Here is a 27635-nt window from a genome sequence, read left to right on the forward strand (position 1 = left end):
TTTATGTTTCAACTAAATGATAGATGTCTTTATTAGTCTTATATATAAAACAAATTTCACATTATTGTATTGTCTATGTACAATTTATGGTTACTATCTCTTTATTTTGTTGAAAGTTTTGAATTGCATAAAATTTAAATAGTATGTATTTCTTGATTTTGCAGCTGCAAACCAACCTGCTGTAGATCAGATAAGAGAAGCCATTACTTTTACTTCAACTGTGGCTATACCTATGATGTAATACTTGACTTCTTGACAAAACATCATGGAGTATCTATGAGTCTTAGAACACTCAATAGGCGACTAAGAGAGTATAATCTGAAGCGAAAGAATGTATCTGCTGATGAAGCATATATAAGAGAACTGGTTAAAATGGAGATGGCAAATGCAGGAGAACAGTCAGGATACAGGACCATTTGGCATGCTTTGAGGACAATATATAATGTACATGCACTCCAAGAAATGGTTTGCAGAATTTTGTATGAACTTAACCCTGCAGCAAGTAAAGCAAGAAAAGCAAAAAAGTTGAAAAGAAGAATATATTTGTCACCAGGTCAAATCACTGCTGGCATGCAGATGGTAAGAGAAAAATGGTGTTAAGGAATATATAATAGCAGAAATACAAATAGAAAATGACTGCTAAATGATTAGTCTAAGAGATTTATATTAACCAATTGACATTTCCCCAGTTTTGTTTACTGGCAATAAAAATTCACCTAGATGTGTACAGAATCACACCCCATACCACTAAATAAAATCAGTGCAATGTCTGGTGTTCATTCAAAAAATATTTATCAGAAATGGAGATGTAGTTAAAATGAGCAATGCCGTCGAAGCTTACCTCCTGTAGGCAGGTAGAGTTGGGGTTGGGGGAAAATACTAGCATTATCTATAATAATGACAAATCCCAGAGAAATAATCATAGCAAAACTCCTATAATTTTTAAATTTGTTTTGTGCGTTTGCTTTGTACGGTACATGAATTGAATAGGCTACCATATGCAAACTTTATGCGTTACATAGTTCAAGCTATTGCAAACACCGTAAATGCACACTTTTTAACTTAAATAAGGTTTTTTCCTGAAACCCCCTCCTCCATAACTATATTGTGCATTAATGATTAGCTCATCATTCTAGAAGAATCGCTTGTCCAAAGCTGAAGATGTGTGTAATAAAAGAAAAGTTGCCAATTACTTATCACATGTTCAAAAACAAACCTATTTGTTTATACGATGAGTTCATTCAATGTCGTAATCGGAAATATAAGACACATTTTGTGCGATATTCCATATTGACTGTTGTCATCGTAAATGCACACTTTTTAACCTAAATAAGGTTTCTTTCTCAAACCCAATCCCCCATAACTATGTTGTGCATGCAACAATCATTAACTCATCATTCTAGAAGAAGCGCTTGTCCAAAGCTGAAGATATGTGTAATATGAAAAAAGTTGCCAATTACTCATCACATGTTCAAAAACAAACCTATTTGTTTATACGATGAGCTCATTCAATGTCGTAATCAAAAATGTAAGGCACATTTGTTGCGATGGTCCATGTTGACTGTTGTCATCTAGTGCTGGTTGCATTGATTTATGTTTTCTAATTTTCTGCAGTTCCTACATTTATTTATTTAATTTTCTCGTTTCCTAACTATTGTGCGCGTGTAGGCCGTTGACTATTATCTGGGACTAACCATCTGTGTGTCGACTTGCGAACTAACTATGCCTAATGAGTGCTGCCCCACTGAAATGACCAACTCAAGAATACATGACCAAATGAATGAAAGTATCAACTCAAAGTACTTCAGTCAAGTTAAGACATTCCCGGCGGAAATTTTATAAATCGTATCATTACTTATGGTGATGGAATGATGTTGTTAGTAAAACCTCAACTGATATGGAGTTGTTTCTAGGTTGTCGCCTTATTTAATTCTTTCGCGTTTTTTATGGTTGCTTACTTAGCCATACTGTTTAAAGACAGGCTCTTGGCGAATGAAAGATACGTTTGTACGCTACGCAACTTTCTTAGCACTATGATTACGTGCCTTGAATTGTATACTAATGCATTACAACACAATTAAATTTGTATGACCTACCGTAAATTTGTGCGAACTACGACTTCGTCACCAGTTTTGCTTCCGTTCGATTAAGACCTTCAAAATCAGTCGAACAATTTTTTACATCATTGATAAATAATTTTTGATGAAACTTAATCTTAACTATTTCAAAATATCTTTGTGGGCGTTGAGTTTTATAAAGAGATTTTTGTCCTCTTTAAAGCAAGGGGGAGAAGGAATTGATTGGACGAATATTTTAAATGCTTAAATAAATTTTCATTCATGTATCCAACAAGCTGATAAGGTTAAATCAAAGAAGGGAAAAGTAGGTAGTCGTACATTACTTTTGATAAGTGCAAAGTAAGCTCATAAGAGAAATTAGTCCACAGGTGAAAAAATGTGATAAATGTATTTTGACTAGAATTTTCTCTCTCTTTAATGGCTGCTCTACTTAATAAAGAAAACTAATAATTTACACAATCCATCATCAAGACGTCACAGGGATTTATTATTAAATCTTGATTCGCGTCGATGACCAAAATTAAAATCATTTCTGGCGTTACTAATGAAGTACATTGCGATCGTCAAGTACATCACTAAGGAGCATGCAATGGAAAATATACCACCAATTTAGAAATGAGATAAAGTACTTCAGGAATGGTAAATTGCATACGTATTGATTGCATTTGACACAAAATCAGTATGGGCATAAAGGAATTACGTAATACTTTACCTTCGTGTCTTTTAATGTGTCAGCATTTGGTCGAAAACGTTGATTTCGTTGCATCTCGTTCAATAGTCGTATACATTTTTGCCATAAAAAAACTTAGCACTGTTTCTTACCCAGCAATCTCGTCATCCAATAGTTTGCATTAATAACCATATTGTTAAATCAGCCAAAATGATTTTGAAAAATATTTGAAATAATTATACTATTTAAGTTTCATTTCGTGACAATTAGCACTTTACAGCCGCGCGATGTCTGCCAAAATCTGCTCATTCCATTATCTCTGAGCAATGAAGTTAGTATTGATTTAGACTATGCAATTATTCAGGCTTTACATACTCAGCTTGCTAGACATACACTACATAGGCTACACACCCCACACTTGGTATAATGGTAAATTGTGTAAAGGAAAGTCGAGAATATCATTTTTAGTGTTAAGGTATTACGAATCTAAAACATTGTTGACTGAATTGTGTTTATAGACTTGGGACTATATAACATAGGCTGACACTGTTGTATTTGTAGAAACCATTACAACTTTCACACTAAATGTCTCCATAGGAACTAGGAAATATACTTCAGTAGTTTCTGCAGTTTTTTTGTATTCTGTAACTACCAATGTATCTATTCTCATTAAAAGCTTGGAAGCAATTAAGCAACGTATACATTTATTGACATTGTTGCTATTTCACAAGTGCGCATGCTGTTATTATAATTTCATATAAGACATTAGGAGTTCTAGTGCCCACAATAAACATTGATCAAAATATATATGTTGAAGTATCGTGATATGTATGAAAGTTGACAGTGCTAGTGGTAAAATTTTGTCTAAAAATTTTGTCATCTTGATATTTTTGCGACCTCGAATTGCCACGCAATATTGCTTTGAAGCAATAAAATTAGAGTACGTGCGATAATAACGTATTTTTACGTGCGACTCAATGAATTCTTTGCTTTTTGGTTGTTTGAATTGAGTAATAGCATTAGATACTGGAGGACAACTCCGCCATATCAACTTTTTTCCAACTCTTTAAGCGTCTTAAAATGACTTCCTTCACTGAAACTCTTTTCAAGTTTTTGTTCCGAGCTGTCTTCGTTTTTTCGCTCACTTTTTTTTCTTACTTTGACGCTGTAGGCACGAACGTTATGGTTGGTATCAGGCTTTTTTGTTGCTGATGAAAGGCCAGGCTCATTCCTATCCATAAACACTCGGTTTTGACTGGGATTTTCTTCTAAATTTTTTGTTAAATGAACTATGCACTCTTTTGTAACCAAAGCCACTCCTCCGTTATCATGATAAACAACACGAAATGAGCCATTAAACAATCCCAAATCATATACTGCTTTCATCAATACGAGCGACGACTGTAGTTTTTTGGTTTCAGTTGAAAAAGTCTCGATCAATAACTTTGAAGCATCCTTGTTAAAGAAATAACATGTGATACACTTGGAGAGTGGTGTGTAAATAACTTGATCATATTCTTTGATCTCATCAAGGGACGGTTTGAATTTCATGCAATCTGATAAATCTGCTTCCATGTTGTAGAAAAGAATTCTGTAATATTCACGGGGATGTCGATAGGTTATCATGGCTATTTGCCTATCAGCAGAAAAACACAAAGATTTCAACTCGTCAACAAGTGGATTATTAATGCCTATAATCCTACAAGGTTCGAGAAAGAGAAAACCAGTTTTGTAGCATACACATAGGTTGATGTTAGGTTGGTCACCTTCAACAAATGCAATAGCAACTACTTCATCATTTGTGATGGCCATAAACAAGTTTCGTGCATCTTTATTGTCAAGAAACATCAAAGTAGACTGTTGGATAGCGCCATCTTCTGAAAAGACTGTCAATTGATAGTTCCAAGTGTTCTTATTTCCATAACCAGAAAGAACATATACCACGCCATTGTTATCAACTGTCATACATCTAACCTGCCAATCATCAATCTCACAACTTTCTTTACACCACGGTTGAAGCTTTCCTGTTTCGCTGTTGACTTTTTGCAGATTTTTTCCAGAAAAAATCAGCACTTCTCCTTCGTTGGTTATTGTGATTTCTTTGTCGACAAATAGGTGAGCTTCATCTTTACAAAAATGAGATTCATACCAAGGTGTGGAAGAACGCGTGATTCCTTCAACATCTTTAAAATACAAAGGATGAAACTTGTGCACACCTGATTGAATCAATGGCCAGTCAAGAACAGCTCGTTTTATAAATGTGTTGTTTGAAATGAAATTGGCTAGTAATAAGTTCATCATCAATACATTTTCAATGTTTTTGTCCCTCTGGTCTTTGTTAAAGGTTAATTGTGGAAAAGAAAAAAGCTTTTCTACCTCGTGCAACGAATTGAGGTATTTCAAGTATACCATAGCATCCTTTTCTGCTGCCTCACTATCATTAAAATGTCGAAGAATAGAACTTGCGATGCAAATCCTGCATGCAATTATTCTTTCTTCAATTTTTAATGATGCATTATGAAATGCTAAGCTAGCTTCTCTGTCTGCCTGTGTAAAAGACTCTTTAGCCAACTGTTTTCGCTCTTCTTTCAACTCGAATTTTTCGTTTTCAGTTGACTCGGCAAGCTTCAGTCTTTCAATACCTTTATTGAAATGACTAATACTACTGTCGAGATCTTGTCTGCATATTGACTTTAGTATTGTTAATTCGCCTTCAACAACACCTAGGAGTTCCAGCAGTGTTTTCCCACTTTGTAAAATCCCTATTACGCCCAAACTTATTGTTATTGGATCCATCGCAAGTTTCAGCAATCTAAAATTGGTTTCGTACAATACAGGTATTACATTAGCAAAGCAAGTTTGAAATTTGGCTGGTGCTATGCTGACTTCTCAGCAAAATGATCATTTATGGGCTGTTTACATTATCCCGGCTAACCTAGTTTCAGTGAGGCGTGAAATGGTTTCGAGGTATTGAAAGGAGTCAAAATTTCAAGCGTAAAAATTACAACTGTTTATTAAGCGGTACAAGTCATTCCTGTTCTAATTTTCAAATTAGGCCAAATTAACTGTTTTTATTTTTAAATGCTTTTTGTAGTTGTCAAACCAGAATATTGTGAAATTGCCAGAGAAAATTTATCTGATGATGAGTATTGGATCGTTTCCATTGGCCAAAATCATTTAACGCTTGACTGAATCCCGGCTATCCGGGCTCATTTAATAAGCCCCTAAATTTGTTTAGAAAATGATATTTCAAGCATTGTTTTTTCAGCGACTGAGCACAAATATAATTGCATGACTGAAGTACAATATCGGGCTTGCTATTTGTCATCGTTCTATCGTTACTTAAAGTGCATATAAAGCTTATAGGATTTTTTGTATACTGAATCAACGTGGTGTAAAACGTTATATTCCAAATTTTTTTTCTTCGTTGAACCAATAGTTCTCGTGCTACACCCAATTAAAATCATAAAAAACTGGCTATTTGAGTCGCTCGGTTTCCCGGCTATAGACTGGAACTGCGCGGTCAATTGAGGAAAGCGTGTAAGTAACATTTCAGCAAGCGTGCATTAAAAATAAAGTGAAATATCTAATTTGATATGCCTGATTGCTGTATAGTTGCTGGCTGTTCTACCGTTCCTTGCACGGAAAAGGGCATAGGACTTCACCGCATTCCTTTTTATGGATCAGAAGAGCCTATAAAAAAGAAAAAGAAGAGAAAGTGGCTAGATTTTGTCGCTTTAAAACGAGCGAAATGCCCCATATCAAAGATGTGGAGCATATGCTCGCTGCACTTCAAACCTGAAGATTTTACCAGACGGTATAATAGTTTGCAAGGGCAAACAAGTAGACTGGTGTCTGACGAAGTTGATTTGTTTGCTTTTCCTTCTGCTTATCTCTCAGAAAGACTGATGATATAAAGTGCGCCTTCTGAAAGGAATCGTAGGAAGGAATCGAATTCAGGTTTTAAATCCTGTATATATTCCGCGTGAGACTGATAACTTCAATGAAGGAAGCTTGTTTTAAATTCGTCAAAGATTTTGTAATGGAAATTTAATTTTTGCAGTTGATACCATAGTGTGTGTTGTTGTAGGTTGTTAGAGATATTTTGTCTAGCACAGAAGCAGGTTTTCGCTCTTCTAGTCAAGACACTTTTGGAGCTGAAAGTGCTACCTTGTCGATATCAGTTAACTTTTCAAATGGCGGTTGCCAAGTTACTTTCTAATGTTGCCAACTACATTTCCAAATATGGAATATTCGTTATGAACTTGTCAACTGGAGTTGACAAGTTGTGTACTTGAGTACTGAAGTTGTGACATAGAATAGAGAATATATAGAAGGGCAACTCGCAGGTGAAACGCGTGGCATATTTTCTTTGCGCATGCGTTAGGTCTGCCATTACTCTGGCCAGTAACTTCACGCTGGCGTACTATAAAATAATATTGGAAAAGTGCGATTTTGGGATAATAATCGCCTAAAACGCAAACTGTTTTGGAAGATCATGGAATTTTGTGACAAAACGTGAAAGAAATAAGGGGAGAGACCATTATTTAATTGCTGGCAAGTCCGTAAAGGTTTTTTATTGGTAAAAATTACATGTTTCAATGTAGGGTGTTTATTTTACTGCTATAGAGTTGTCAGTATGTTAGGTGAATAGAAGTCCAGAACTAAAATCTCTTGCGTTTTCGTCCATTCTGAATTATAAATTTCAAACTTTTGAGGTGTTATTATAAATGTATTATTTAAAACACAAACTTGTCAGAGTGTTACTTGTACCAACGCTGTAATATTTCAGGTTGCAACTTGCCAACTTGCTAAACTATAAATCAAGTTAATCAACCAGCTAACCAAGTAATCCAATAATGATTCATGATGGTTGTGTGTGAATTATAACTGATAATAATTTGCAACATTCAGTTTCAAACCATGTAGGGTTTGTTTATCATTTTAAGCATGAGTGAAATGTTAATATGTTAATAGTTGGCCATTTTTAACACCAAATGTAGTTTTAGTGAGGTATACACTCTGTTTGCCTTATTTATAAATTTTGCCTTGCTGTGATTTGTGCTCTATTAAATTTATTACCAATAGTTATGATTGATTTTCTGATATTTTTTTCTAGTTATTATTTTGGCATTCAGTTCTCAAGTGAGGATTATGTTGCAAGTGTCTTGTGATATGTTGGATTAGATTTTAGTGGCTACTTGTTGCAGTAGCATGTTAAACTTTGTTTGTTAAATTCTATTACGTTTTTATTATGATTGGGTGGTTTTTGTAAGGGTGCTCTATTTAACATTGATCACAATTTCTTCAGCTTAATTGTTTAGTATACCAATATTTATAGAGAAATTAGCATTTCTTCTGCACCCCCATCTAGCTTAAGCTAGGAGGGCTTCACACCCCTATCTTATATCCATTTCTGAATAAAGTTGCATTAAATTTTTTAAATGCAAATATGGGTACAGAGTTGCTGTATTTTATTCTGTATATTCTATTACATGAAATGCACACATTCTAAATTTAAATTGTTTTGTGTTAAAGATTTTTGTGCACCGTGTAAATCTTTAATGACAAAGACATGTTTTTAGCCTTGTAACCATTAAGAAAATATGATATTTATTATATTGCTGTTATTTTGTACATATTTTTCACTTAGAAATGTCTTTATCAAAATAAGTTTCCAATGTTATTCAATTCTCAAATTGCCCAAAGCATTGTATATTGGGTTTGCTGGGGATCTTTCTCACGTGTGTGTCTCTACTGCAACTTTTTGATCCGAGATTATAAAAATGTAAATTTTCCATTTTTGGTACTATTCGTCGCCAGGGAGGCAATAGTGATAACCCCACTCCAACCCAATTTATGCAAGCATTTAGAAAGCTTTTCTTCAGTTCCCTTCTAACCTGTTCATCTGGAAATTGTGATACTATGCTGGTTGAGTATTTCAAAAATGTTGCAAAGAATAAAGTAAGCCAGAAGAAAACGGTTCAAGTCTTTCCACCTCCGCAACCACAAATTTTAGCAATTGGTCCTACTAACTACAAGGAGCCAGATGTTGTTACTAACATAATGAGGGAAAATGCCATTGCATATGTGTCTGGTTTTCTTCTAATGAAGAGTTTCAAACTCCACTCTTGTCTGAAATGCACCAATGCTCTTTCATCTACAGAACTATAGATGATAGCAGAAAGTTATTCTGCCCCTTTAAAGCATTCAATGAAAAGAAATCTGATTTAGGAGGACTACAATCACCATCTTCTCCTTATCTTGAATACATCATTAAACTTGAAGACACATTTATTAAGACGTTTTCTGTCTACACAAAGAGCGAAGGTGTTGGTCGAAGTATATTAGACACTGTCAAGTCCATACCAAAGGAATTTGATTGCTGTACGGAATTCCCATTTGAGTTCTTGCAGAAACTTTTTGTAAGAATGCGCATTTATTACGCCATAAAATTTTGAACCCCATATTCGCAACAACTAAAAAGAAAGACAGAAAGTACATTAAAGTCACACACCTTTGAGGGCTTTGTGCATATAATTTTTTGTCCTTTATAAAACTAAATTGAAAACAAAAAGCTTTTTATATCACAATAATATATTTAACATGTAATACATCCAAGTTCATTTAAGTCCTCAGGACTTGTGAACCTCAGAACCTGTTCAAGCTTTACGACTGAATTTCGCTATAAATATATTAAATAAATGCATTTGCTATATGATATATACAAAATACTTGCCTTTTTATTTCAATTTCTTTCAAAAAGATGCCAAAAACAGCCAGCAGCTCAAAAAATCTACATTTTAACCCACTTTACGGCTTCCACTCCATATATTTTCATAGTAAATGTTGTACACTTTACTGGCCAGAGTAATGGCGGCCGTCACATTTCCGGTGTATGCGCGAAACAAACTGCGCGCCACGCTTACATCAAAGGTTACCGACGCGAGTTGCCCTTCTATATATTCTCTATTCTATGGTTGTGAAATAGAGTACAGAAGTTGGGAACTTTAGTACTGAAGTTGTGAACTAAGCTTGCGAAGTACTGGCAAACGCGAAAGGTCTTTGTACCCTGTAGACATTTGGCAATGAATCCGTTCAGTAAGCAAGGAAAAGCTTTAGCAATTCTAATCCGTTTGACGGCCCTCTTAGAGTGTTATAATGCGATACGCCGTTCACATTATGTAAAAAATTTACAGTAAATGTGGCACTAGAAGAGTATCGTTGGATTTTAAATGCAGGAGTACCCTGCATACTGTGCCCTCGACGTCTGTTGCCACTCGTAACAACTACAGGCGACTCATCAAAGAACTGCATGCGGTTGCAATCAATCAATGAAATATTTGCTACGTAAGCTTCTAACTTCTCCATAACGTCCGGCCGTTCTGTCTCTCGAGGAATTTGACTTATTATCTATAAGAGTAACCAAGATCTTTATTCAAAATTCTACTAATGGATGACCTGCTAGGTATGTTTGCTGGAAGGCAAACTTTGATATTTTCTAGGTGTTGCTGAATCTCTTTTCGTAAATAGATGGTTTATTCATTTTTAGATATTCAGCGTATGCAATAACGTCATCTGTACACGTGGTTCGAACATCACGTTCGCCCTGGCGAGGTGCAATAGAACCAGTGTCTACCCATAGATCTATTATAGTTGATATAGTCTTATACGGTAGATTTAGTTGTTTCAAAATGTTTGTCAAACGCTGGTTATTTCACCACCTTTCAAGTATTTCATTTCTTACTTATATTGGTAAAGCTTTTCCTTGCTTACTGAACGGATTCATTGCCAAATGTCTACAGGTACAAAGACCTTTTGCGTTTGCCAGTACTTCGCAACTTTAGTTCACAACTTCAGTACTAAAGTTCCCAACTTCAGTACTCAAGTTCACAACTTCAGTACTCAAGTACACAGCTTGTCAACTCAAGTTGACAAGTTCATAACGAATATTCCATATTTGGAAATGTAGTTGGCAACATTAGAAAGTAACTTGGCAACCGCCATTTGAAAAGTTAACTGAAATCGACAATAATGCAAGTGGCTGCCGAAAATGATTTGATTTTGCAACAAATGGATGTAAAGACAGCATTCTTAAATGCACCCATAGACTGTGAGATATTTATTGAACAAGCAGAAGGTTTTGAAACCCCTCCCTTACCTCAGAAGAGAAATTAGCTTATAAGTTAAACAAGTCACTGTATGGTTTAAAGCAATCAGGTCGAAATTGGAATGTTGTATTACATACACATCTCGTAGAGAATGGTTTTACTCAGAGCAAAGTAGATCACTGTCTTTGTTTTAAGAGTGTTAATGAAAGCTTAGTGATTATTCTTATTTGGGTCGATGATTTGATCATTGCGGCAAACTGTGAAAAACCTATGTCAGAAACTAAACAACTGTTAATACGTAGATTCCAAATGAAAGATCTTGGTAAACTTTCATACTTTCTTGATATTAAGTTTGATCAAGGAAAAGGGTATGTTAAGATGAGTCAGAGAGATTACATTGTAAGGTTGTTAGACAGGTTTGGCATGGGTGAATGTAAACCTAGACACACACCATCAGAGCAAAAGATGGAATTTACCGGGGGGAGCTTTGAGTGTGTAAGGCAATATCGTGAGTTGATTGGTAGTTTCATCTATGCAATGACATGTACACGACCAGACATATGATGGACGATTACCGTCCTATCTCAATCTTTGGCTAAACCACTTAAGGAGCATTGGGTTGCCGCCAAGAATGTTCTGCGTTACTTGAAAGGTTCGTTAGATTATGAGATATGCTATCGAATGGGATATCAGAATTTGAAGTTGATTGATTATAGTGATGCTGATTGGGCTAGTTGCGCTGTTGATAGAAGAAGTGTTAGTGGATATTGTTTTTGTTTGTCAAAGGAAGGGCCTCTAATTTCCATAACAATACCCATAAGCTTGAATAAAGCAGTATAATTTATGCAATTTCTCAAGCAGATGTGACAGTACGGCATATTTTCAGGAGCAAGCTCCTTTAATACTGCAATTTGCATAGAGCTGTACAACAAGTATGGGTCTATGACATAGGCTAGATGAGATTGGCAAATATTTTTTTTGAAACTCTACTTTGTATATTAACATTTTGTGGGGAAAATGCTTAACAGCTTCCCTTTTCTCTATTTGTTTGTATTTCTGCATTTTTCATTTAGTAACCGCCATGGCGAACAATTCAACCTGTTAGTGGCCATTGCTTGCGCGAGAAACAATTACGAAACGAAACTTAATTGGAAAAACATCTTCCCCCAAGAGAGTCACAACACGATGCTACTCACATTATGTGTGTCCGCCGAAAAGTTTGTCAATCTCGGGTTCTTTAACGCGGAGCGCATAGAGTAGTTATATTATGATGCATTTCACTACATATGTCCCTTAGAGGGTTAAGTACAAGTTTCAGTTAATAGAAAATGTATTACACTAACAGGGACCTGTTATGACTCACATAACAGCAGTTTTTCTCTAGAAATCCCATGTCTGAAAATAGTGACATTTAAAACGGTACGAATCTTATCCTGTGAGAATAGACAAACTTAGTAGCCATCATAAGAGCAACAAGACTCACTTTGGCAATATCGCCAGTATATTTTTGAACGCTTTGTTAGTCATTTTATCAGAAATCAGAAGCCAAACAATTAAAAAAATTTGCTCTTTGAACAAACGTCTCTACTTATATATGGCAAAATTCGTTTATATCAGACGTACCTGTGTCGAGAGGAGTGAAAAACTTGTTCAAATCAGAAATTTGTCAATATACTGTAAAAAGTCTTGAGAAAAATGATGCTATCTGTTTCAATGCGATATCTTTTTGAAATTGTGAAGCTCCTTATCATTGCAGACGTAGAGTCGCAGTCAAACAATGCAGGTTGCTAAGATAGAAGGAACGTTGATAAAATTGAACGAATCTTATTCGCTGGCAAATAATTAGTTATGCTACTAGCAACTGTTGCTACCAAGAAAAATATTTAATTAAAAACAGTGGATTTCTGTAAATGGACAGCTGTTTTTACATTTGTAGTTCACCCATTTGATCTAAACTCTCCGAAATTATGTCTTCTCATTTGTATTTAGCATTTCCTTGACATATAGAACAAGCATATCTTATAGCACGTAAATAGTCTGCAAGTCACGATAAAACTTTTACACACATAAATTATTCGCAATGACAGGAGCACTACATGCGGTCGTTTCCACAAGAACTAGCTAATGCAAGCATGAAAATTCAACTCGCAATCTTTTATTCTATAATAATAAGTTACGTCATAATGGTTTCCATCTTAATTTTCAGTGTGTTCTCCTCGAAACACTTCTTATTCATTTCACTTTAATATAATAGTGGAAGAAATAAATCAAGTTCGTATTTTTTTCTTCCCCCAACGACAACTGACAAATTTGCATTATATAAAATAAAAACAATAAAACGCATACGTTGATTGGTTGATAGCTGAGCATCATCAATAAATCAATCAAAGAGTATTTGCTAATCAATCATGAATACATATGTTAGAGGAAATATTAAAACCTTCGCTTCGAAGTTATCTTTATTACATTATTGTTATTCTATAAAAGAATATAAAGATATTTTTGCCCTGATCTGCTTTCGAGTACTCCGAAAGATCTCCTCCGTTTTAATATTTCCACAATAAACATCTTTTATTTCTTAATTGAACATCTGCAAATCTTGCAAAGTACACCGAGCGGAAACATTTGTTTCCTCCTTAGAAACGTACGTCAATTTGAAACCTCCACAGCAGCAAACGTGACTATGGCACTTAATAAGTTGCCACAAAATGAAAATTTTGCTAATTGAATTGTGTTTTTATTGAATAGTGAACACAAAAGGTCTGTCTATAAGCTAAGAGAGGACGAAAAAGTTAGTGTGGCTAAAACCTGGCCTTTTTTATCTAATATAAACACTAAATATGTTGTTTCTAGCTACTCCAACTCTTAAGACATAAATGACTTGAATATGGAGCCTAATAGTTTGGACAACTATATATATGATAAAATGGTCGAAAGAGACATATAAAACTAATTGGAACCAAAAAGTTAAAAATAAGCATAATCCGTAAAAGGGCATCTTGTAACCTCAAATAGTGTAACCTAGTGTAACTCATAATGTAACCTCAAAGTTATAAAACAAACAATTACGCTGCAATGTTTCGGTTTTATTTAAAAAACAACATCAGAAAGAATGACATATTTAGAAGTTGCCAGTTAATTGTACATATATATACATAGTTTGTATACATATAAGAGAAAATTTAGGGGCTGTTTACATGATCCCGGTACTTGGGATTCAGCCAAGCGTTAAATGATTTTCGCAAATGGAAAAGATTTAATACCTATCATCAGATAAATGTTCTTCAGCACTTTCACATTATTGCGATTTAATAATTATACGCATAACATTAAAAATCGAACAACAAATTTGGCCTTATTTGAGAATTACAACAGGCAAAGGCGTAACTAGAAAGTTAATTGGGAGGTGTATATTCAAATATTCAGTTGTTTCCTACTGATTTCTTTTTAAATTCAATTCACTTTCAACCTGACAGTTGAAATGCCAAGGCCCTTATAATAGAGCTACTTTGTTAAGTCTATTTATTTACCTTTCAAAAGACATGTACGAATCTTTCAGTTGTGAAATGAAGGAGTATTTCTTTACAAATAAAGTTCATAAAAATCACAATTTTCCGCCAGTGGGAATTCCATTTTTTCTTTCAAATTTACTACCATAAGGCTTTTAAATGCTAATCATCACTGCAGACCTAATCCAAATTTAACTTCTCCTTGTATCGTATGCTTTACAAACGCAGTGGCTCCAATTAAGAATGGCAGAAGGCACAATTCTTGTGAAAACGTTTTTTGAAACCGGTAGTTTATAAAAAAACACGAAATTAGTTCAAACAAAGATTTCCAGAACGACAAACTTTGGCCCTCAGTATCATCTGGTACACTGGTACAACGTGCGTAAATATGAGCAGAATGGAACAAGCCTAAATCGTAATAAAATTATGTAAATTTTATTCGAAAACTAGTTCTTAAATGCTAAATTGCATTATCTTTTTTCTTGACGTCTCACTTCAAATTCAATAGCAGAAAAATTTTATTTCAAGCTAAAAGTTTGAACAGAAGAATGCGTGGTTGATTTTGATAGAATAGTCAGTTAAGGTGTTTAAACAGAAACCTAATTTTATTCTTTATCACCATGTAAAAATTATGATGATACAGAAACTAATTGCAGTATTATTGGGTACAGGACCAAATTGTTATGGAACTACTTAATCTAATGCAATAACATTTTTGAACGCAGAGAGCCTGATATTGTTTTCACCGACAAACAACAACAAACATGTGTAATTATAGATAACCCGTGTCTTCGTGATAGCAGAAGTATCGATATGAGTCCTTAAAAAGAGATATTCGAAAGAAATGGTAAATAAAGGAAGTCAAAACTGTTTTTCTTTAAGGGCTCTTGGTACTTACTTTGGGTTAATAATAGAGAAATTAAGTATAGGTTTAAAGGTTATGCGGCAATACAGAAAATAACGCTTTTGAGAACTACAAGGATCATGAGAAAAGAATTTGAAATACACATATCTAGATTATTGCCAAATAAATACTCAGGTTGCAAGCAACTGCTATTGAGTTAAGCTATTAAAACGGCTAAAAATGCACTTTAGTTATACAAGGTTTCTTTATCCACACCCTCTCAAATAAATATTGTTATGCAATGATGAAGTTCTCACCATTCTACAAGAATAGGTTTTCATAGTCCTAATAGGTCATTTGATGTGAGTTTTATAAAAAACGTTGACAATTACACAATCACATTATTAAGGACAAGCTGTTTGTTTATGAGAAAACGTTCATTCAGTTGAGTAACGCAGAAAGATTGGACCTTGACAAAACATTTAATGTGGCGAGTCATATTGGTTTTAGTCATAGAATGCTGACTGCATTAGCTCGTATTGTGCAATTTTTCACATCTGTTTAATAAACTTTCCTGTTTCTTAACTTTTAGGCAGGTAAAGCGTGGGTCATTATGGGCTTCAGAAACTATGGAATAATGCTGTGAATAAAACCTCAAATGATATGGAGTTTAAGATCGTAGTTACATTGCCTCAAATAAATTTTCCACTTTTTTCACGGTTGCCCAACGAACCACTCTATTGAATTTTTTTCTCGAGATTGGCGCATGCAGGGGGATAAAGGATACAGAGACAGGCTCTTTGCTATTGAATCTAACCTTTCAACGCTGGAAATTTTCCTTGCACTATGATTATGTGCTCTGAAAGGTTTACTAATGCATTACAACACAAATCAAACAGCACTTAGTCTATGTAACATACCTTTTCTTTTGCAAACAATCACTTCGTCACCAATCTCGTCTTTGACAGATTAAAACCTCTAACTGCAACGTGGACATCTGCTTAAAAATTTTAACAATTTCAAAATATCCTTGGGGTTGTTATATGTTATAAAAAAACTTTTCCTCTGATAGCTACTTTTAAAATGCCCCCGCAAGGATACCTTGCGTGGGAGAGAGAACTGCCACAGCAAATATATTGACACGCAGCCAGGATAAAATGTACTGTTAAAATGTACTGTTTGGAAAATCTTTGTCGACTACCAACGTTTGGTTTTTCGTGCTGGAAAAAAGCTTCATTTTCCTCATTGAATAGACGAAAGTGATTATTTACGCAGTCATCTTCAACACGTCATATGGATTTGATAATTACCACCTGATTCGCATCGATGACCAGAGTTTCATGGTATGACTGCATGACGACGGTACGACTGATGAAATACATGGGAAATAAATGCAAATGAACGCAAAGAACAACGACTAATATAACAAAAATTTTTAAAAGGGATAAAGTACATCAAATCTGGCGAATTTTAATAGAGACAAAGTTTATCAACTATGGTGAATTTTGAACGTTTGATTGCATTTCACGCAAAATCATTATGGGCACGAGCGGAATTCGCCCGAATTTCACTTGAGCGTCCTTTCATTTGGAACAGTGCGTTGACAAGGTTGATTTCGTTGCATCTTATTCAATAGCCTTCCAAGTTTTTCCAAGTAAAGACAGTTGGCTTTATATTCTACCCAGAAATGCGATTCGAGTTATCTAAATACGTTCGAAATAAATTGATTCGTAAATTTCATACTGTGACAATCGCCTAATTAGCAGCCACTATCTGCAAAAATGTGCTTGTTTACAACATCGCTAAGCAATGTAGAATCAAGCTAGTACTTTTCAACTGTCATTTTTGTTTGTAATAACTGAGTTGCATTTAAAGATTTCTAACAATCTCAAAATGCACCGGAAATACTGCCCATGTAAAAAACTGTACCAAAACTGTACCTGTTTTGTTTATAGCTATAAACAGTTGAAATTCCGTCGATAAAAAAAGTGAGTGAGAGGTGCATATTATACACACTATACAGGCTGTACACACTCTACTGGCTATATTAACACGAATGAGTTAAGGTTGATATTTTTAATTCATTACACATATTCTAAAATATTCTTAACTGAATAGTGTTCATAGAGTAGGGACTTTGAATGTCGTGAATATTTTTTTTATTGTTTTTAAAAAAAATTAAAAAATTTAGTTATATTATTGAGAAGGTTTATTTTGTTTTGTCCCATTCATTATTCTTCCTAATTTCACTAAATAAAGTGAAAATGGTTTGCAGTGTTTCCACCCAAATGAATGGCCTACAATTTGAAATTAAAATGTTTTGCATTAAGTCGCTATCATTTTGTGAATCAGCGAAATAACTTTGACCGCGAACGTCGGCCAAAATGTGGTCGTCTACAACATTTTCTAGCATTTCTCTGTCAAAAGAAAACCTTTTTAATTTTGGATTCTTTTTTGTGATGACTGATTTATTCTCTGCAAGATGCTAACCGTCCTACAATATTCACTTGCGCATTGCCAATAAAATCGTGTTCGAATAGAAAATTGTGCAATCATGAAAAAACTGTCGTATTATTTTGTTTGTGAAAGTTTGTCAAATTTCGAGAGAGACATGTATGTTCCATTGAGAGACATTTGAACAATTATATATTTCCCTTAACAATGTTTGTGTGAAACTTACCGTACGGTACTATGCAATGGTTTGTTGTACGAAATTTATCAAAAAAATTTTATCAGTTTGAATTAAATGATCGATTTTAATCCAACTGCAAAAGTAGTCAAATTCTTATATCATCTTTCAATATATTTGGCTCTATCGTTCTTGTTTTATGATTTCAATAATGCTTTCTCACCTGTAAAACCAGTCATTAGGCCCAAACCTATCGTTTCTGGATTCATGGCAGTCTTTGTTTCGTTTTGGTAATCCAAAATAGATGTTGTTCAATACAGGTATTATGCTACACAGGTAATTTCATTTTTAATAAAAGGGAATCCATCAGTGGCAAAACGCGCATCCTGAATTCTTATTCGTGCTGTTCTAATTTTTAAAGTTAATTATTATTAAATTAAGTTATTTTCGAACTTAATTTTATCCATTGTTTTTCTAGAAATGTGTTAATCGATGCGTAATTATTTCTGACCTTTTTGTTGTTATGAAAAATGAGCTACAATAAGAAGGCTTTTAAGGATAGTTTAAGTTTTTAAGTCAAAGAAGATGAGTGTTCGATATAAAAACTGTTAATGACAAGAGCAAAATATAGCCTCTGAGATTCAAACTTTACCAGAACTGTTGGAATCAACAAAAGGGATAGCTAGTTCCTGTAGCCTGTAAGAGGAAAATCTCTGATCTCAAAACAAGGCAGCTGATGGCTTTTAATTCATGGCATACAGCCAGTCTGTTAACTGCAAGAATAGTGGTACGGGCAAGTACAACACTATACGCAAGTACAGCACTCCGCGATACTATCAAAAACTTACCCAGAGAGCCAGTTAACGCTGGATGAACTTATTGCTTATAAAACAGTAAATGGGTAGCGATAATATGCAATAAGCAGAACGGATAAACCGTGTGCTCAAATGTGTTAAACAAAAAGAGAGAAAGATAACCACAAAAGGATTAGAAAATTAAAAGAAACATTTAAAAGAATCGAGACAAATTGTTGTAGAATGTGATTAACATGAGGAAAGTTAGGATACAGGCAACAAGAAGGAAGATAAAATTAAAGAATACGAAAGTAACAAAAGTAGAACTGCTCATAGAAAAGAAATGTGTCTTCAAGAACTACGTTACAAAAAGACGAAGTTGGAGGAAATTAGGACAACATGCAGAGAAAACTGGAACAATAGAATGTGGATGAAAGGAGATGGGTATAAAATTGAAAATTAGCAGATCTTTTACAAACCAGCACAATGTTAAAGAGAGAAAATTTTTGTACGTCGAAACTATTTTCGCAAAAATGAAACGAACATGCCTTAAAAGAATTTCATAAAAATTGTTATAGTAATATCAATCGATGTAGAAGAATCGAATTGAAAATCAACCAAAATGAGTTGTAGACACTGATCACTGATTCACCAATCATTAAGAAATGAATGTGTTAACTCTTGTGACTAATCAAACTAACTTGAGCATGCTATTATTTTTATTGGTATAATAGATCACAGACAAATAGTGACATAATTGTTCAACACCATGCATTCTTAAAGCAACCTAAACTACGAAAAATCGAGGTCTTTCGTTGCCATGCCTTATATTATTTGCAAATTTGCTGTCAAACAAAGCAAGATATGTACTTTGTGAAAATACTTAAAATGTCTACAGCTACCATCACTGCTGCTATGTCCGCCATATATTAGCCATGAAAACAATTTGATTTTTGTCGTTTTTGATTTACGACACACAACGGTGTAGTTATTTTTCCAAGAACTATCTGAAATATGTATTATATCTTCATAGATATATAGTTTTATGGTATAAAATAATGAAAATGCTACGCAACATAGAAATCATGCCTAGAAATAAAAATAATTTGTAGTTTATGTCGATGTCTATCAAATGTTATATGATTTTGCATTGCGGCGAACCAACTTTTTCAAATATTAAGGTCACTACATTTAAATGAGGCAAAGAAAGTTAGGGTCGATAAGTGCCAAAAAAACTAACTAATCCCAGCTGGCAAAATCACGTTGTCTCAACGTTGTACCAACGTTCGTCCAACGTTGACTCATCGTCGGGGACCAACGTTGAGTGAACGTTTTTTGTGAACTCGTAGGAACGTGGTGGCGACGTTAGGATGAACGTTGGGATGTAACGTATTTTCAACCTGAACCCGACGCTTATACAACGTTCATACAACGTTTATCCGACGTTCATACAACATATATCACACTTTCATACAACGTTTACCTGACGTTTATCCGACGTTCATTTAACATACAATTAATAATGCATTATTTGTTAAATCATAAAACAGCCTTTCCAATGATACGAACCAAAGTTTAATTTCCATGTAATCAACTTTTAATTCATCTATTTTGCTGCGCGTGTTTTAATATACATATTTACAAAAATGCTAATCAAGCCGATTCAAATAAGTTGCCTTTTCGGACCTGCAAGAAAATAACATATATGATTATTAGAAAATGGTAGTCTATATATAATTTTTATATGTCTTACCATCTACAACAACATTGATATATTTGTCTGTAAGAGATGCCATTTAAATGGAAAACTGAATCGTCTGCTGTATGTATATCTTCTTAATTTAATTTATATAAACATATGGATCAAAGCAATCGAATAAATCCACTTATATGAATGCCACTACGTACGTACGTCGGATATAAGAAATGATCTCGCGCTACAAAGTCATCTTATACGCACGAGAAACAAAACAAGTGAACAAAACTTTAATCGTTACGGCACCTTTTTCACATTTAACCAACATTTGCTTTTTTATACAAATAATAAAACAATTAATGAATGGAGTTTTCACCTAATATAAAGAATTATCAAGGCATCAATGTGTTCTATCTGCCTCAGTGTAGGCAGATTGAACAAAACTTGGCTCAATGAAGACTCATAAGTCTTAATTCATATACTATTTCATTCATTAGTTGTTTAATATCACGCTAAACAAATTGTATATAATAAATATAATCATGCAGTTTGAGTTAACAAAATTTAAAACTTGCACAAATCTAATACCTGCACTAAAATGAACGTTTTTAAAGGTACACATTATGTATATGTGTCCATTCCATTTTGCTTTACTTATAATTGAAGGAAAATGAAAGACACATGATCACTTTCTTTAAGTGCACATGCCAATAATGTTATTGTGTATTCTTCACCATTTACACAGACAAGAAAATACTAATATGTTAACTATGAGATTACGGAGTAAAATAAGTTGAGTTCTCCTTAAGTTGAGAAAATCAAACAAAGAAAAAATGGCATCCATATACTTCACCCAGCAATCTATGATAATGACATGTTACCTTAAATCTGGAACCACCTTGCTTGCCTGGAGCATATTTTAAAATTTCGGCAATTTGCTCTTCAACGTTTGCCTCGCTGCAACCTTTATGAGCTCTGGGGCAGGCTTCTAACAAGTGAAACGAAACAGAAAAGACATACTTTAAATTAATTGCATATATAAAACACTAAATCATTCTCGTAAGCTGAATGATAAAAAACCATTCATTATAGTGACATATGCAAAACAGTTTAATGTATTAGCTTTTAAAACTTGCAACAATATTCCTTGTGACAAGGAGCAACATAAATGGCTGTTTTTCCAATTCATGAACGAGAAAAAAGAGACAAAACATGGTACTGCTGCAGCAATCATTATCGCCCAATTGTGCTTACTTGTTATAACTTTGTAAAGGGCAAGGTGCTGAAATGGTCGCTTTGACTTTCTGCCTTTTAAACTATATTCGGACAATAGATTATTTGTTCTCAGCTTTGTCATAACTCTTCTAACACTGTTTGCACAGGTGTTTGCGCACAGTGCTACCAAAAACTGCAGCTAGTAAAGAAAGTAAACGATAAATTATAAGGAAAAGTTAAATTTAGACATATATAACCATTTTAATCTTGAATCGAAAAAAAACCATCCAAAGTGAATGGTCAGAGCTTTTAGAAAGACCAGCTTCTTCGTTAAAATTTTTCAGCAAAAATAAAACGACACACTCCTAAGAGCCGTTTGAAGTATCGTAACGTATTTAAATCAATCAGAACACGACAATGCTCTCACGAAAAACACGATGCTAGATTCATATAGTTTAATCAGATAATCTGACCCCTAACGTCACGAAAATCGTCATTAAAATTACGTTTCAGACTTTGACAAACGTGCATGTTTTCAAGCTTCAAACACAAATGGTAGAAAAAGTCAATATTATGTTACGTAATTGCAAATGAAACTATCGTCTTCACGTTTCCAAACCGATAAAGGGAAGGGCTATGCCTTCCTTTGTCACATATTTTACGTAACACTTGAAAGAGTCATGCATAAAAATAGGCGGTGCCAATAAATATTACTAAATACTTATGGGTGGTTAACTTTCCAAAACTTACCAACTTTCTTTTGGACTTTTCTTCATCAAGACTAGAGGATAGGTCCTCAAGTTCTTCAACCAAATCTAAGGGATTAGGTACAACATCTTTCAAAATTTCGTGCTCGTCTACACCTTTCGTAGCGCTTAACAGAGCACGCAATATTGACAACGCTTCTTCTTGCTTATCAATTAATGTTTCCAGTTTGGTGAGAACTTATCTTTGGAAGCCTACAAGATAGATAAGAAAATAATAGAATAACTTATGTACAACATACGTAATATCTTAAAAATATAAAACCTTAAAACATGCTAAAAAGAAAATTCAAAGAAAAACTCGCATCAAATTGCTAATTGAATACGCATACATAATAACAACGCTATTCAAAACCTATATACTGTAGAAAAGGTACCATTAATGTTTGGTTGAGAACGTCTTCCTGCAGGTGTTATGTTCATAAAACTTGTCGAAGGCGTTTCGTGCGATGAAAGGTCATGCGCATCTGCAAAGCAATCACGTGTTGCAGTTAGTTGTGAAAAAAAAACATTTCAAACGACACGAAATGAACGTAAATGAAAATGTAATAACATAACATGCAATAAGAAAAGCTTGCCTAAGACAACTAGCTGCAGTTTTTGGTAGCACTGTGCGCAAACACCTGTGCAAACATCGTTGAAAAAGTCTTTCTCTTGTGCCAGTTGTAGGAATTCTTTGTGATGAAACGTTGCTTGTATCTACAGAGAAGACACGTACTGGGTTTAACATATATCTTTATTGCACGCACCAAAGTCATTTAAATTAAGGCACTACAAGTTTCAAAAGTCAGAAACAGAAAGTTGACTAAAATCAAAACCTCGAGAAAAGTTTCATTTAATAGTTGGATAGCAAACGCTGAGAATTAGATTTGAAGGAATGTATTTTGATTAAATCGTGGTGAACACAACTGCAATTTTAACTATAACCAACATTTTTCCAACTAATTATAACAATATCTTAAAGGACCAACGCCTACAGTACCTGTATAACATACATAAGCCCTATAATGCAACGATGGGCGTAGAAAAACAGTAAATGTACATTACGAATGTTAAAATTGTTTAAAATAAATCAATAAAATTATTTCAACATTTTAGTCGACATATTATATGAAAGTTGCTGATTAGTCAGTTCTGATGACAGAAAACTTACCACTACGCTGAAATGCTGTCCTACTAGTAGATGGGGGAAGTTATTGCATTATCCTTTGTGCTTAGGATTTCTGGTGCTAGTTCACCGTCATATAAATCTAGATCAACATTATATTAGGATGAAAAGAGAAATTTCATACATGCATGTTTCTGCCAAAAAATTGTTCACTTGTACAAGGATTATAATTGCATTCATACCTTTTTCTGCAAAGGGAGATCAGCTCGTTGTACACCGGCAAATCTAAAAAGCAAAATCACTCATTAGTTTTAAATGCAACATAGCAATATGTGACAAACTGTACTCCTTTGAATAAAGCAATGGCCTATTGCATTGCAATTACAGTGCTTACTTCAAGAATTTGTTGATAAGACTTCATTGACGGGTGTTATCATATTTCTTTCAGAAGATTCCAATAAATGCTTATTGTTTAAACAAAAAGATGCGTAACGTGGAGAAGGAGGTAACTGAGGGGCTGTGTGTTGAATTACGGGTTCATCACTGTCATCATCGTCTGATGCGAAAAAATACCTGGTCATCGGATAAAAATGTTTATTGAGTACTCAAGCTATACTAAAAATACTAAAATATGGTTAGTTTAATGCTTGCCAAAGATGTAATGTTTAAGTAGCTACGCAATACATTCAGAATTAAACCTACCTTTTCCCATCTTAAGGAAGAAGACATAGCCAAATTCAAAGAACTTATTGTGTTTCAAACACAAGACCCTTCATTGACTACAGCCATATACGCACGTAGGTAGTTATAACAATAGAAAAAAAACTTTTCTGTGTTACTGTGTATGTAAGTTGTTGTGATCGCAGAGAAATATTTAGAAGACTATATAGCCTACGTTCTATGTCACTGTAATATGAAAATTCTTCCATACTCCTTTTGAGAGGAGGACGTTTTCGTGGCTTGTCGTTCATTGACTCATCGTCGTTGATCGATTCAATGTTTGAAGTGGCAATGGCTCTTCTAGCAAACGTTTGGGCACTTTAAAAGTTGTCTAAGTAAAAGAAAGGTTCAAATTTAGAAAACATAGCATTAAATTGTTTATAGCACTTTTGAGGCTTCAGTGGAGAAAATGTGAAACAGTTGGCAGCAAGTTTATAAAAAATTCTGAAAATAAAAAATTCCTACACCAGACATAGCAATGATTATTTACAATCAAAATGGAAATAACTGGAAATCGAAAACAAATGTAACTTAAATGAAAAATTAATACTATAATCACAAGACATCATATTAACCTGCAAATGTAAATATTTTGACTTTATGTTTTTTCCAACCATTTTTGTCCGGCAGCAATTCCAGCTTCTTTATTCTAGCTGAGACATTTGTCATTGGCCAATAGCAACACAAAACCTAAAGTGTAATTAAATGAAAGTTAGTTGCATTGACCTGTATGTATAAACTCAGGAAGATCTTTAAGATATGCCATATTACAATCTTTGTCCTTTACAGATTATAACATGTGATTGTGACTTATATCAATCTTCAAATGTAGATATGCATAGCACATACTTTCAGTAACAAGCACATAAATACATGTAAAAATAAATCATTGAACAATATTGCATAAAAACAACTTTCAAAGAGAAAGAACTTTGTTTAGGACTGGCAATGATTTGAGATGATTTTTGTAAAGGTTGTAAATGTTCAAGGTCATTATCAAAAACATTATTGAACAGATTACTACAGCCATCATCATTAGGCATTGCATCACTGCATCTTAAAGCTCTAGTAGCAGAAGTCCAGTTTTTTCCATATTGTGCTCAGTTACATTTCATTATGATATGAACTAAAATAAATAATAAAATGTAACTGTCTATTTATTTTTAATTCATTTAAACATATTCTAATGTTACAACCCATTCCCTCTAAGTGCTGGTGATCACAACATTTAGCAAAATGTTTTAATCAAAAAACGATGAGTATCATTCACAGGTCATGGTAACTTATATGTCTCCTTAACCATTTGTAACTTATTCTCTTCTTTACATGCATGTATCATATCTAATTTATACATAACCTTAAAATTTTAAGTATAACACTATAGTTTACTTGCTAACAAAAGCAAATGGAAAATGTTCTAAGCAACTAAGTAAAAATAATCAACTGACATTGCAAGCTTACAAAAGGAATAGGCTAAGTTAATAAACCAATCTAAGAGATAAAAAAGTGGGTTGTAAACAGCATATTGTCTTGATTGGTATAGTCCTGAGAAGGACTGTTTTTGTTAGACTGACGTTTCGACAACCTTAGCAGTAGTCATCTTCAGAGTTCATGACAGTCATCGTCCAAATGATCGTAATAAAGTAAATGGTTTGAACCCGAGAGTATCGTTACATGTTTGTAAATGATGATCATCCAGTTTGGTATAGTCATGAGAAGAGCTGGAGGACACTCCTCATTTGACTCTGAAGATGACTACTGCTAAGGTTTGCGAAACGTCAGTCAACAACAACAAAAACAGTCCTTCTCAGGACTATACCAACCTGGACGATCTACATTTACAAACATGTAACAATACTCCCGGGTTCAAACCATTTACTTTATATTGTCTTGAATGCAATAAATGGACAAATGATACTTACTAGTAATATAAAGCAACCATGCATTGTTATGAATAAACATTCAATTACCTCTTCGTAAAATTATATCAATGTTTAAAAACTGCTGTGATTTGCAATAGAAACTACAACTATTTTAAGGTTTTAGGCTACAGGATTCTTAATCAAAAAAATTTTGTAAATCACATAATCACATAACCTCATGTTAAAAAATACTCATCATCACAGACGTATACATCATAAAAAGCTTTGAGTTTAATGTTATAAAAAAACCAAAAAATTAACAAAGTTTTCGTTGAAACAATGGAAAATTGAGGCTATAGTAAGGTGCACCAATTATAAAATCATATTTGTTAAATGTGCACTTCAATAAGCCAATAACCCGCAGGCTTTTCTGAATTTTGGCGATCAATAATTGGCCTTATCACAAAAGATAAAAAAAATTGGCCTTTCTTAATAATGAGAACTAATTGCCTGTCAAAATCATTTAAAGAGCCTAGAAAGCTACATGAACAACGTAGCACACAAATTTGTTGTTTTACGCATTTATCATCAATCCATCATATACATTTCAACCATTTTTTGTCGATTTGGATCATTCGAATTTTAAACCTTTTTTGTGCTTATCAACTCTTGTATACTATATTTAACAAACGGTAATGGCAAATCGACAATGGCATTATAAGACCTTCATTGTACTTCATTGTCTTTGTTCAACAATAACTACAATATCTAAACAAATAAAATTTCACCTTACTTTGATCACGTTACAATATAGCAGCACTTGTTCCAAAACACCGTTTCTTGCTAAAGTTCTGCTAAGAATAAGAAATAAAACGGGTCAACCGTCAACCATTGATAGCGAAATCGTGTTACACGTGAATAAACATGTTGAATTATTCCTTGCCCAAGTTCTGTGTTTATTTAAACAAAATCAAAATAGCATGTACTTACGATGAAAACGTTGACCAGCTCGTTCTTGAATGTGCTGTATCAAATGTATATTCTTTCTTGGGTGAAAAATATTAATAGCTGAAGATCGACTTGCCACTTGTAATGAAGTATACAGAAGACACGTGCAAAATAGTTTTCTGAGCCCGCAAATTTCCTTAACGTCTACAACGATTCACGTTTCTTTTATTGCATATTTCGCCAACTGTGTCGTATCGGTCGCATCTGCGTCATAACGTTATCAAACTATAAATTAAAATTGATTTTTTATTAACGCTGACACAGCGAACGCATATTGATATAAATGTTCAGAAAAAACGACCGACGTGATTTTTATATTCGACATTGATACAACGTTAAATGCAACGCACTACGTAAACATGAAAGAACAGGAGTTGACGTTAATCGTAACGTTTAACCAACGTTCATATCACGTTAGACATAAACGAAGCTGTGACCAAAAAATCACCTTAATCTAACCTTCATCTTTACGTTTAGACAACGTTTATACAACGTTAGACGTTAACAACGCTGGCGACCAAAAAATCACTTTAATCTAACGTTCATCTTAACGTTAAACCGACGTTGAAACAACGTCAGACAATAACGACGGGCACGCAACCAAAAAATCACTTTAATCTAACGTTC

General features: G+C 34.0%; 1 protein-coding gene and 2 long non-coding RNA genes across 7 annotated transcripts; all 3 read right to left on the minus strand.

Moving 5' to 3' along the window:
• On the minus strand, positions 1 to 2203 carry LOC124437928. Its single transcript, XR_006945914.1, has 2 exons — positions 2097 to 2203; positions 1 to 179 (listed from the first exon to the last, which is right to left on the minus strand). It is a non-coding gene; the product is annotated as an uncharacterized LOC124437928 (long non-coding RNA).
• A 1081-nt stretch (positions 2204 to 3284) lies between these two features.
• On the minus strand, positions 3285 to 12608 carry LOC124437927. Its single transcript, XM_046987894.1, has 2 exons — positions 12483 to 12608; positions 3285 to 5560 (listed from the first exon to the last, which is right to left on the minus strand). The coding sequence occupies exon 2, from the start codon at positions 5542 to 5544 to the stop codon at positions 3796 to 3798; it is 1749 nt and encodes a 582-aa protein (XP_046843850.1). The 5' UTR covers positions 5545 to 5560; positions 12483 to 12608; the 3' UTR covers positions 3285 to 3795.
• A 10286-nt stretch (positions 12609 to 22894) lies between these two features.
• Positions 22895 to 27117, minus strand: LOC124437926. 5 transcript variants are annotated; one of them, XR_006945910.1, is made up of 8 exons: positions 26991 to 27117; positions 26794 to 26851; positions 24714 to 24828; positions 24121 to 24469; positions 23813 to 23991; positions 23661 to 23703; positions 23464 to 23560; positions 22895 to 23009 (listed from the first exon to the last, which is right to left on the minus strand). It is a non-coding gene; the product is annotated as an uncharacterized LOC124437926 (long non-coding RNA). The 5 variants fall into 5 exon arrangements; XR_006945912.1 differs by having other exon boundaries at positions 26789 to 26851; XR_006945913.1 differs by having other exon boundaries at positions 24350 to 24469; positions 26794 to 26854.
• Between the last annotated feature and the right edge of the window lie 518 nt (positions 27118 to 27635).

This window comes from Xenia sp. Carnegie-2017, unplaced genomic scaffold (genome assembly GCF_021976095.1).
Source record: "Xenia sp. Carnegie-2017 unplaced genomic scaffold, XeniaSp_v1 HiC_scaffold_18, whole genome shotgun sequence".
Classification (NCBI taxonomy): Eukaryota; Metazoa; Cnidaria; class Anthozoa; order Malacalcyonacea; family Xeniidae; genus Xenia; species Xenia sp. Carnegie-2017.

Bases quoted from the DNA above. Each gene is read 5' to 3' on its own strand.
- LOC124437927 (XM_046987894.1), bottom strand. From the start codon at position 5,544: ATGGATCCAATAACAATAAGTTTGGGCGTAATAGGGATTTTACAAAGT.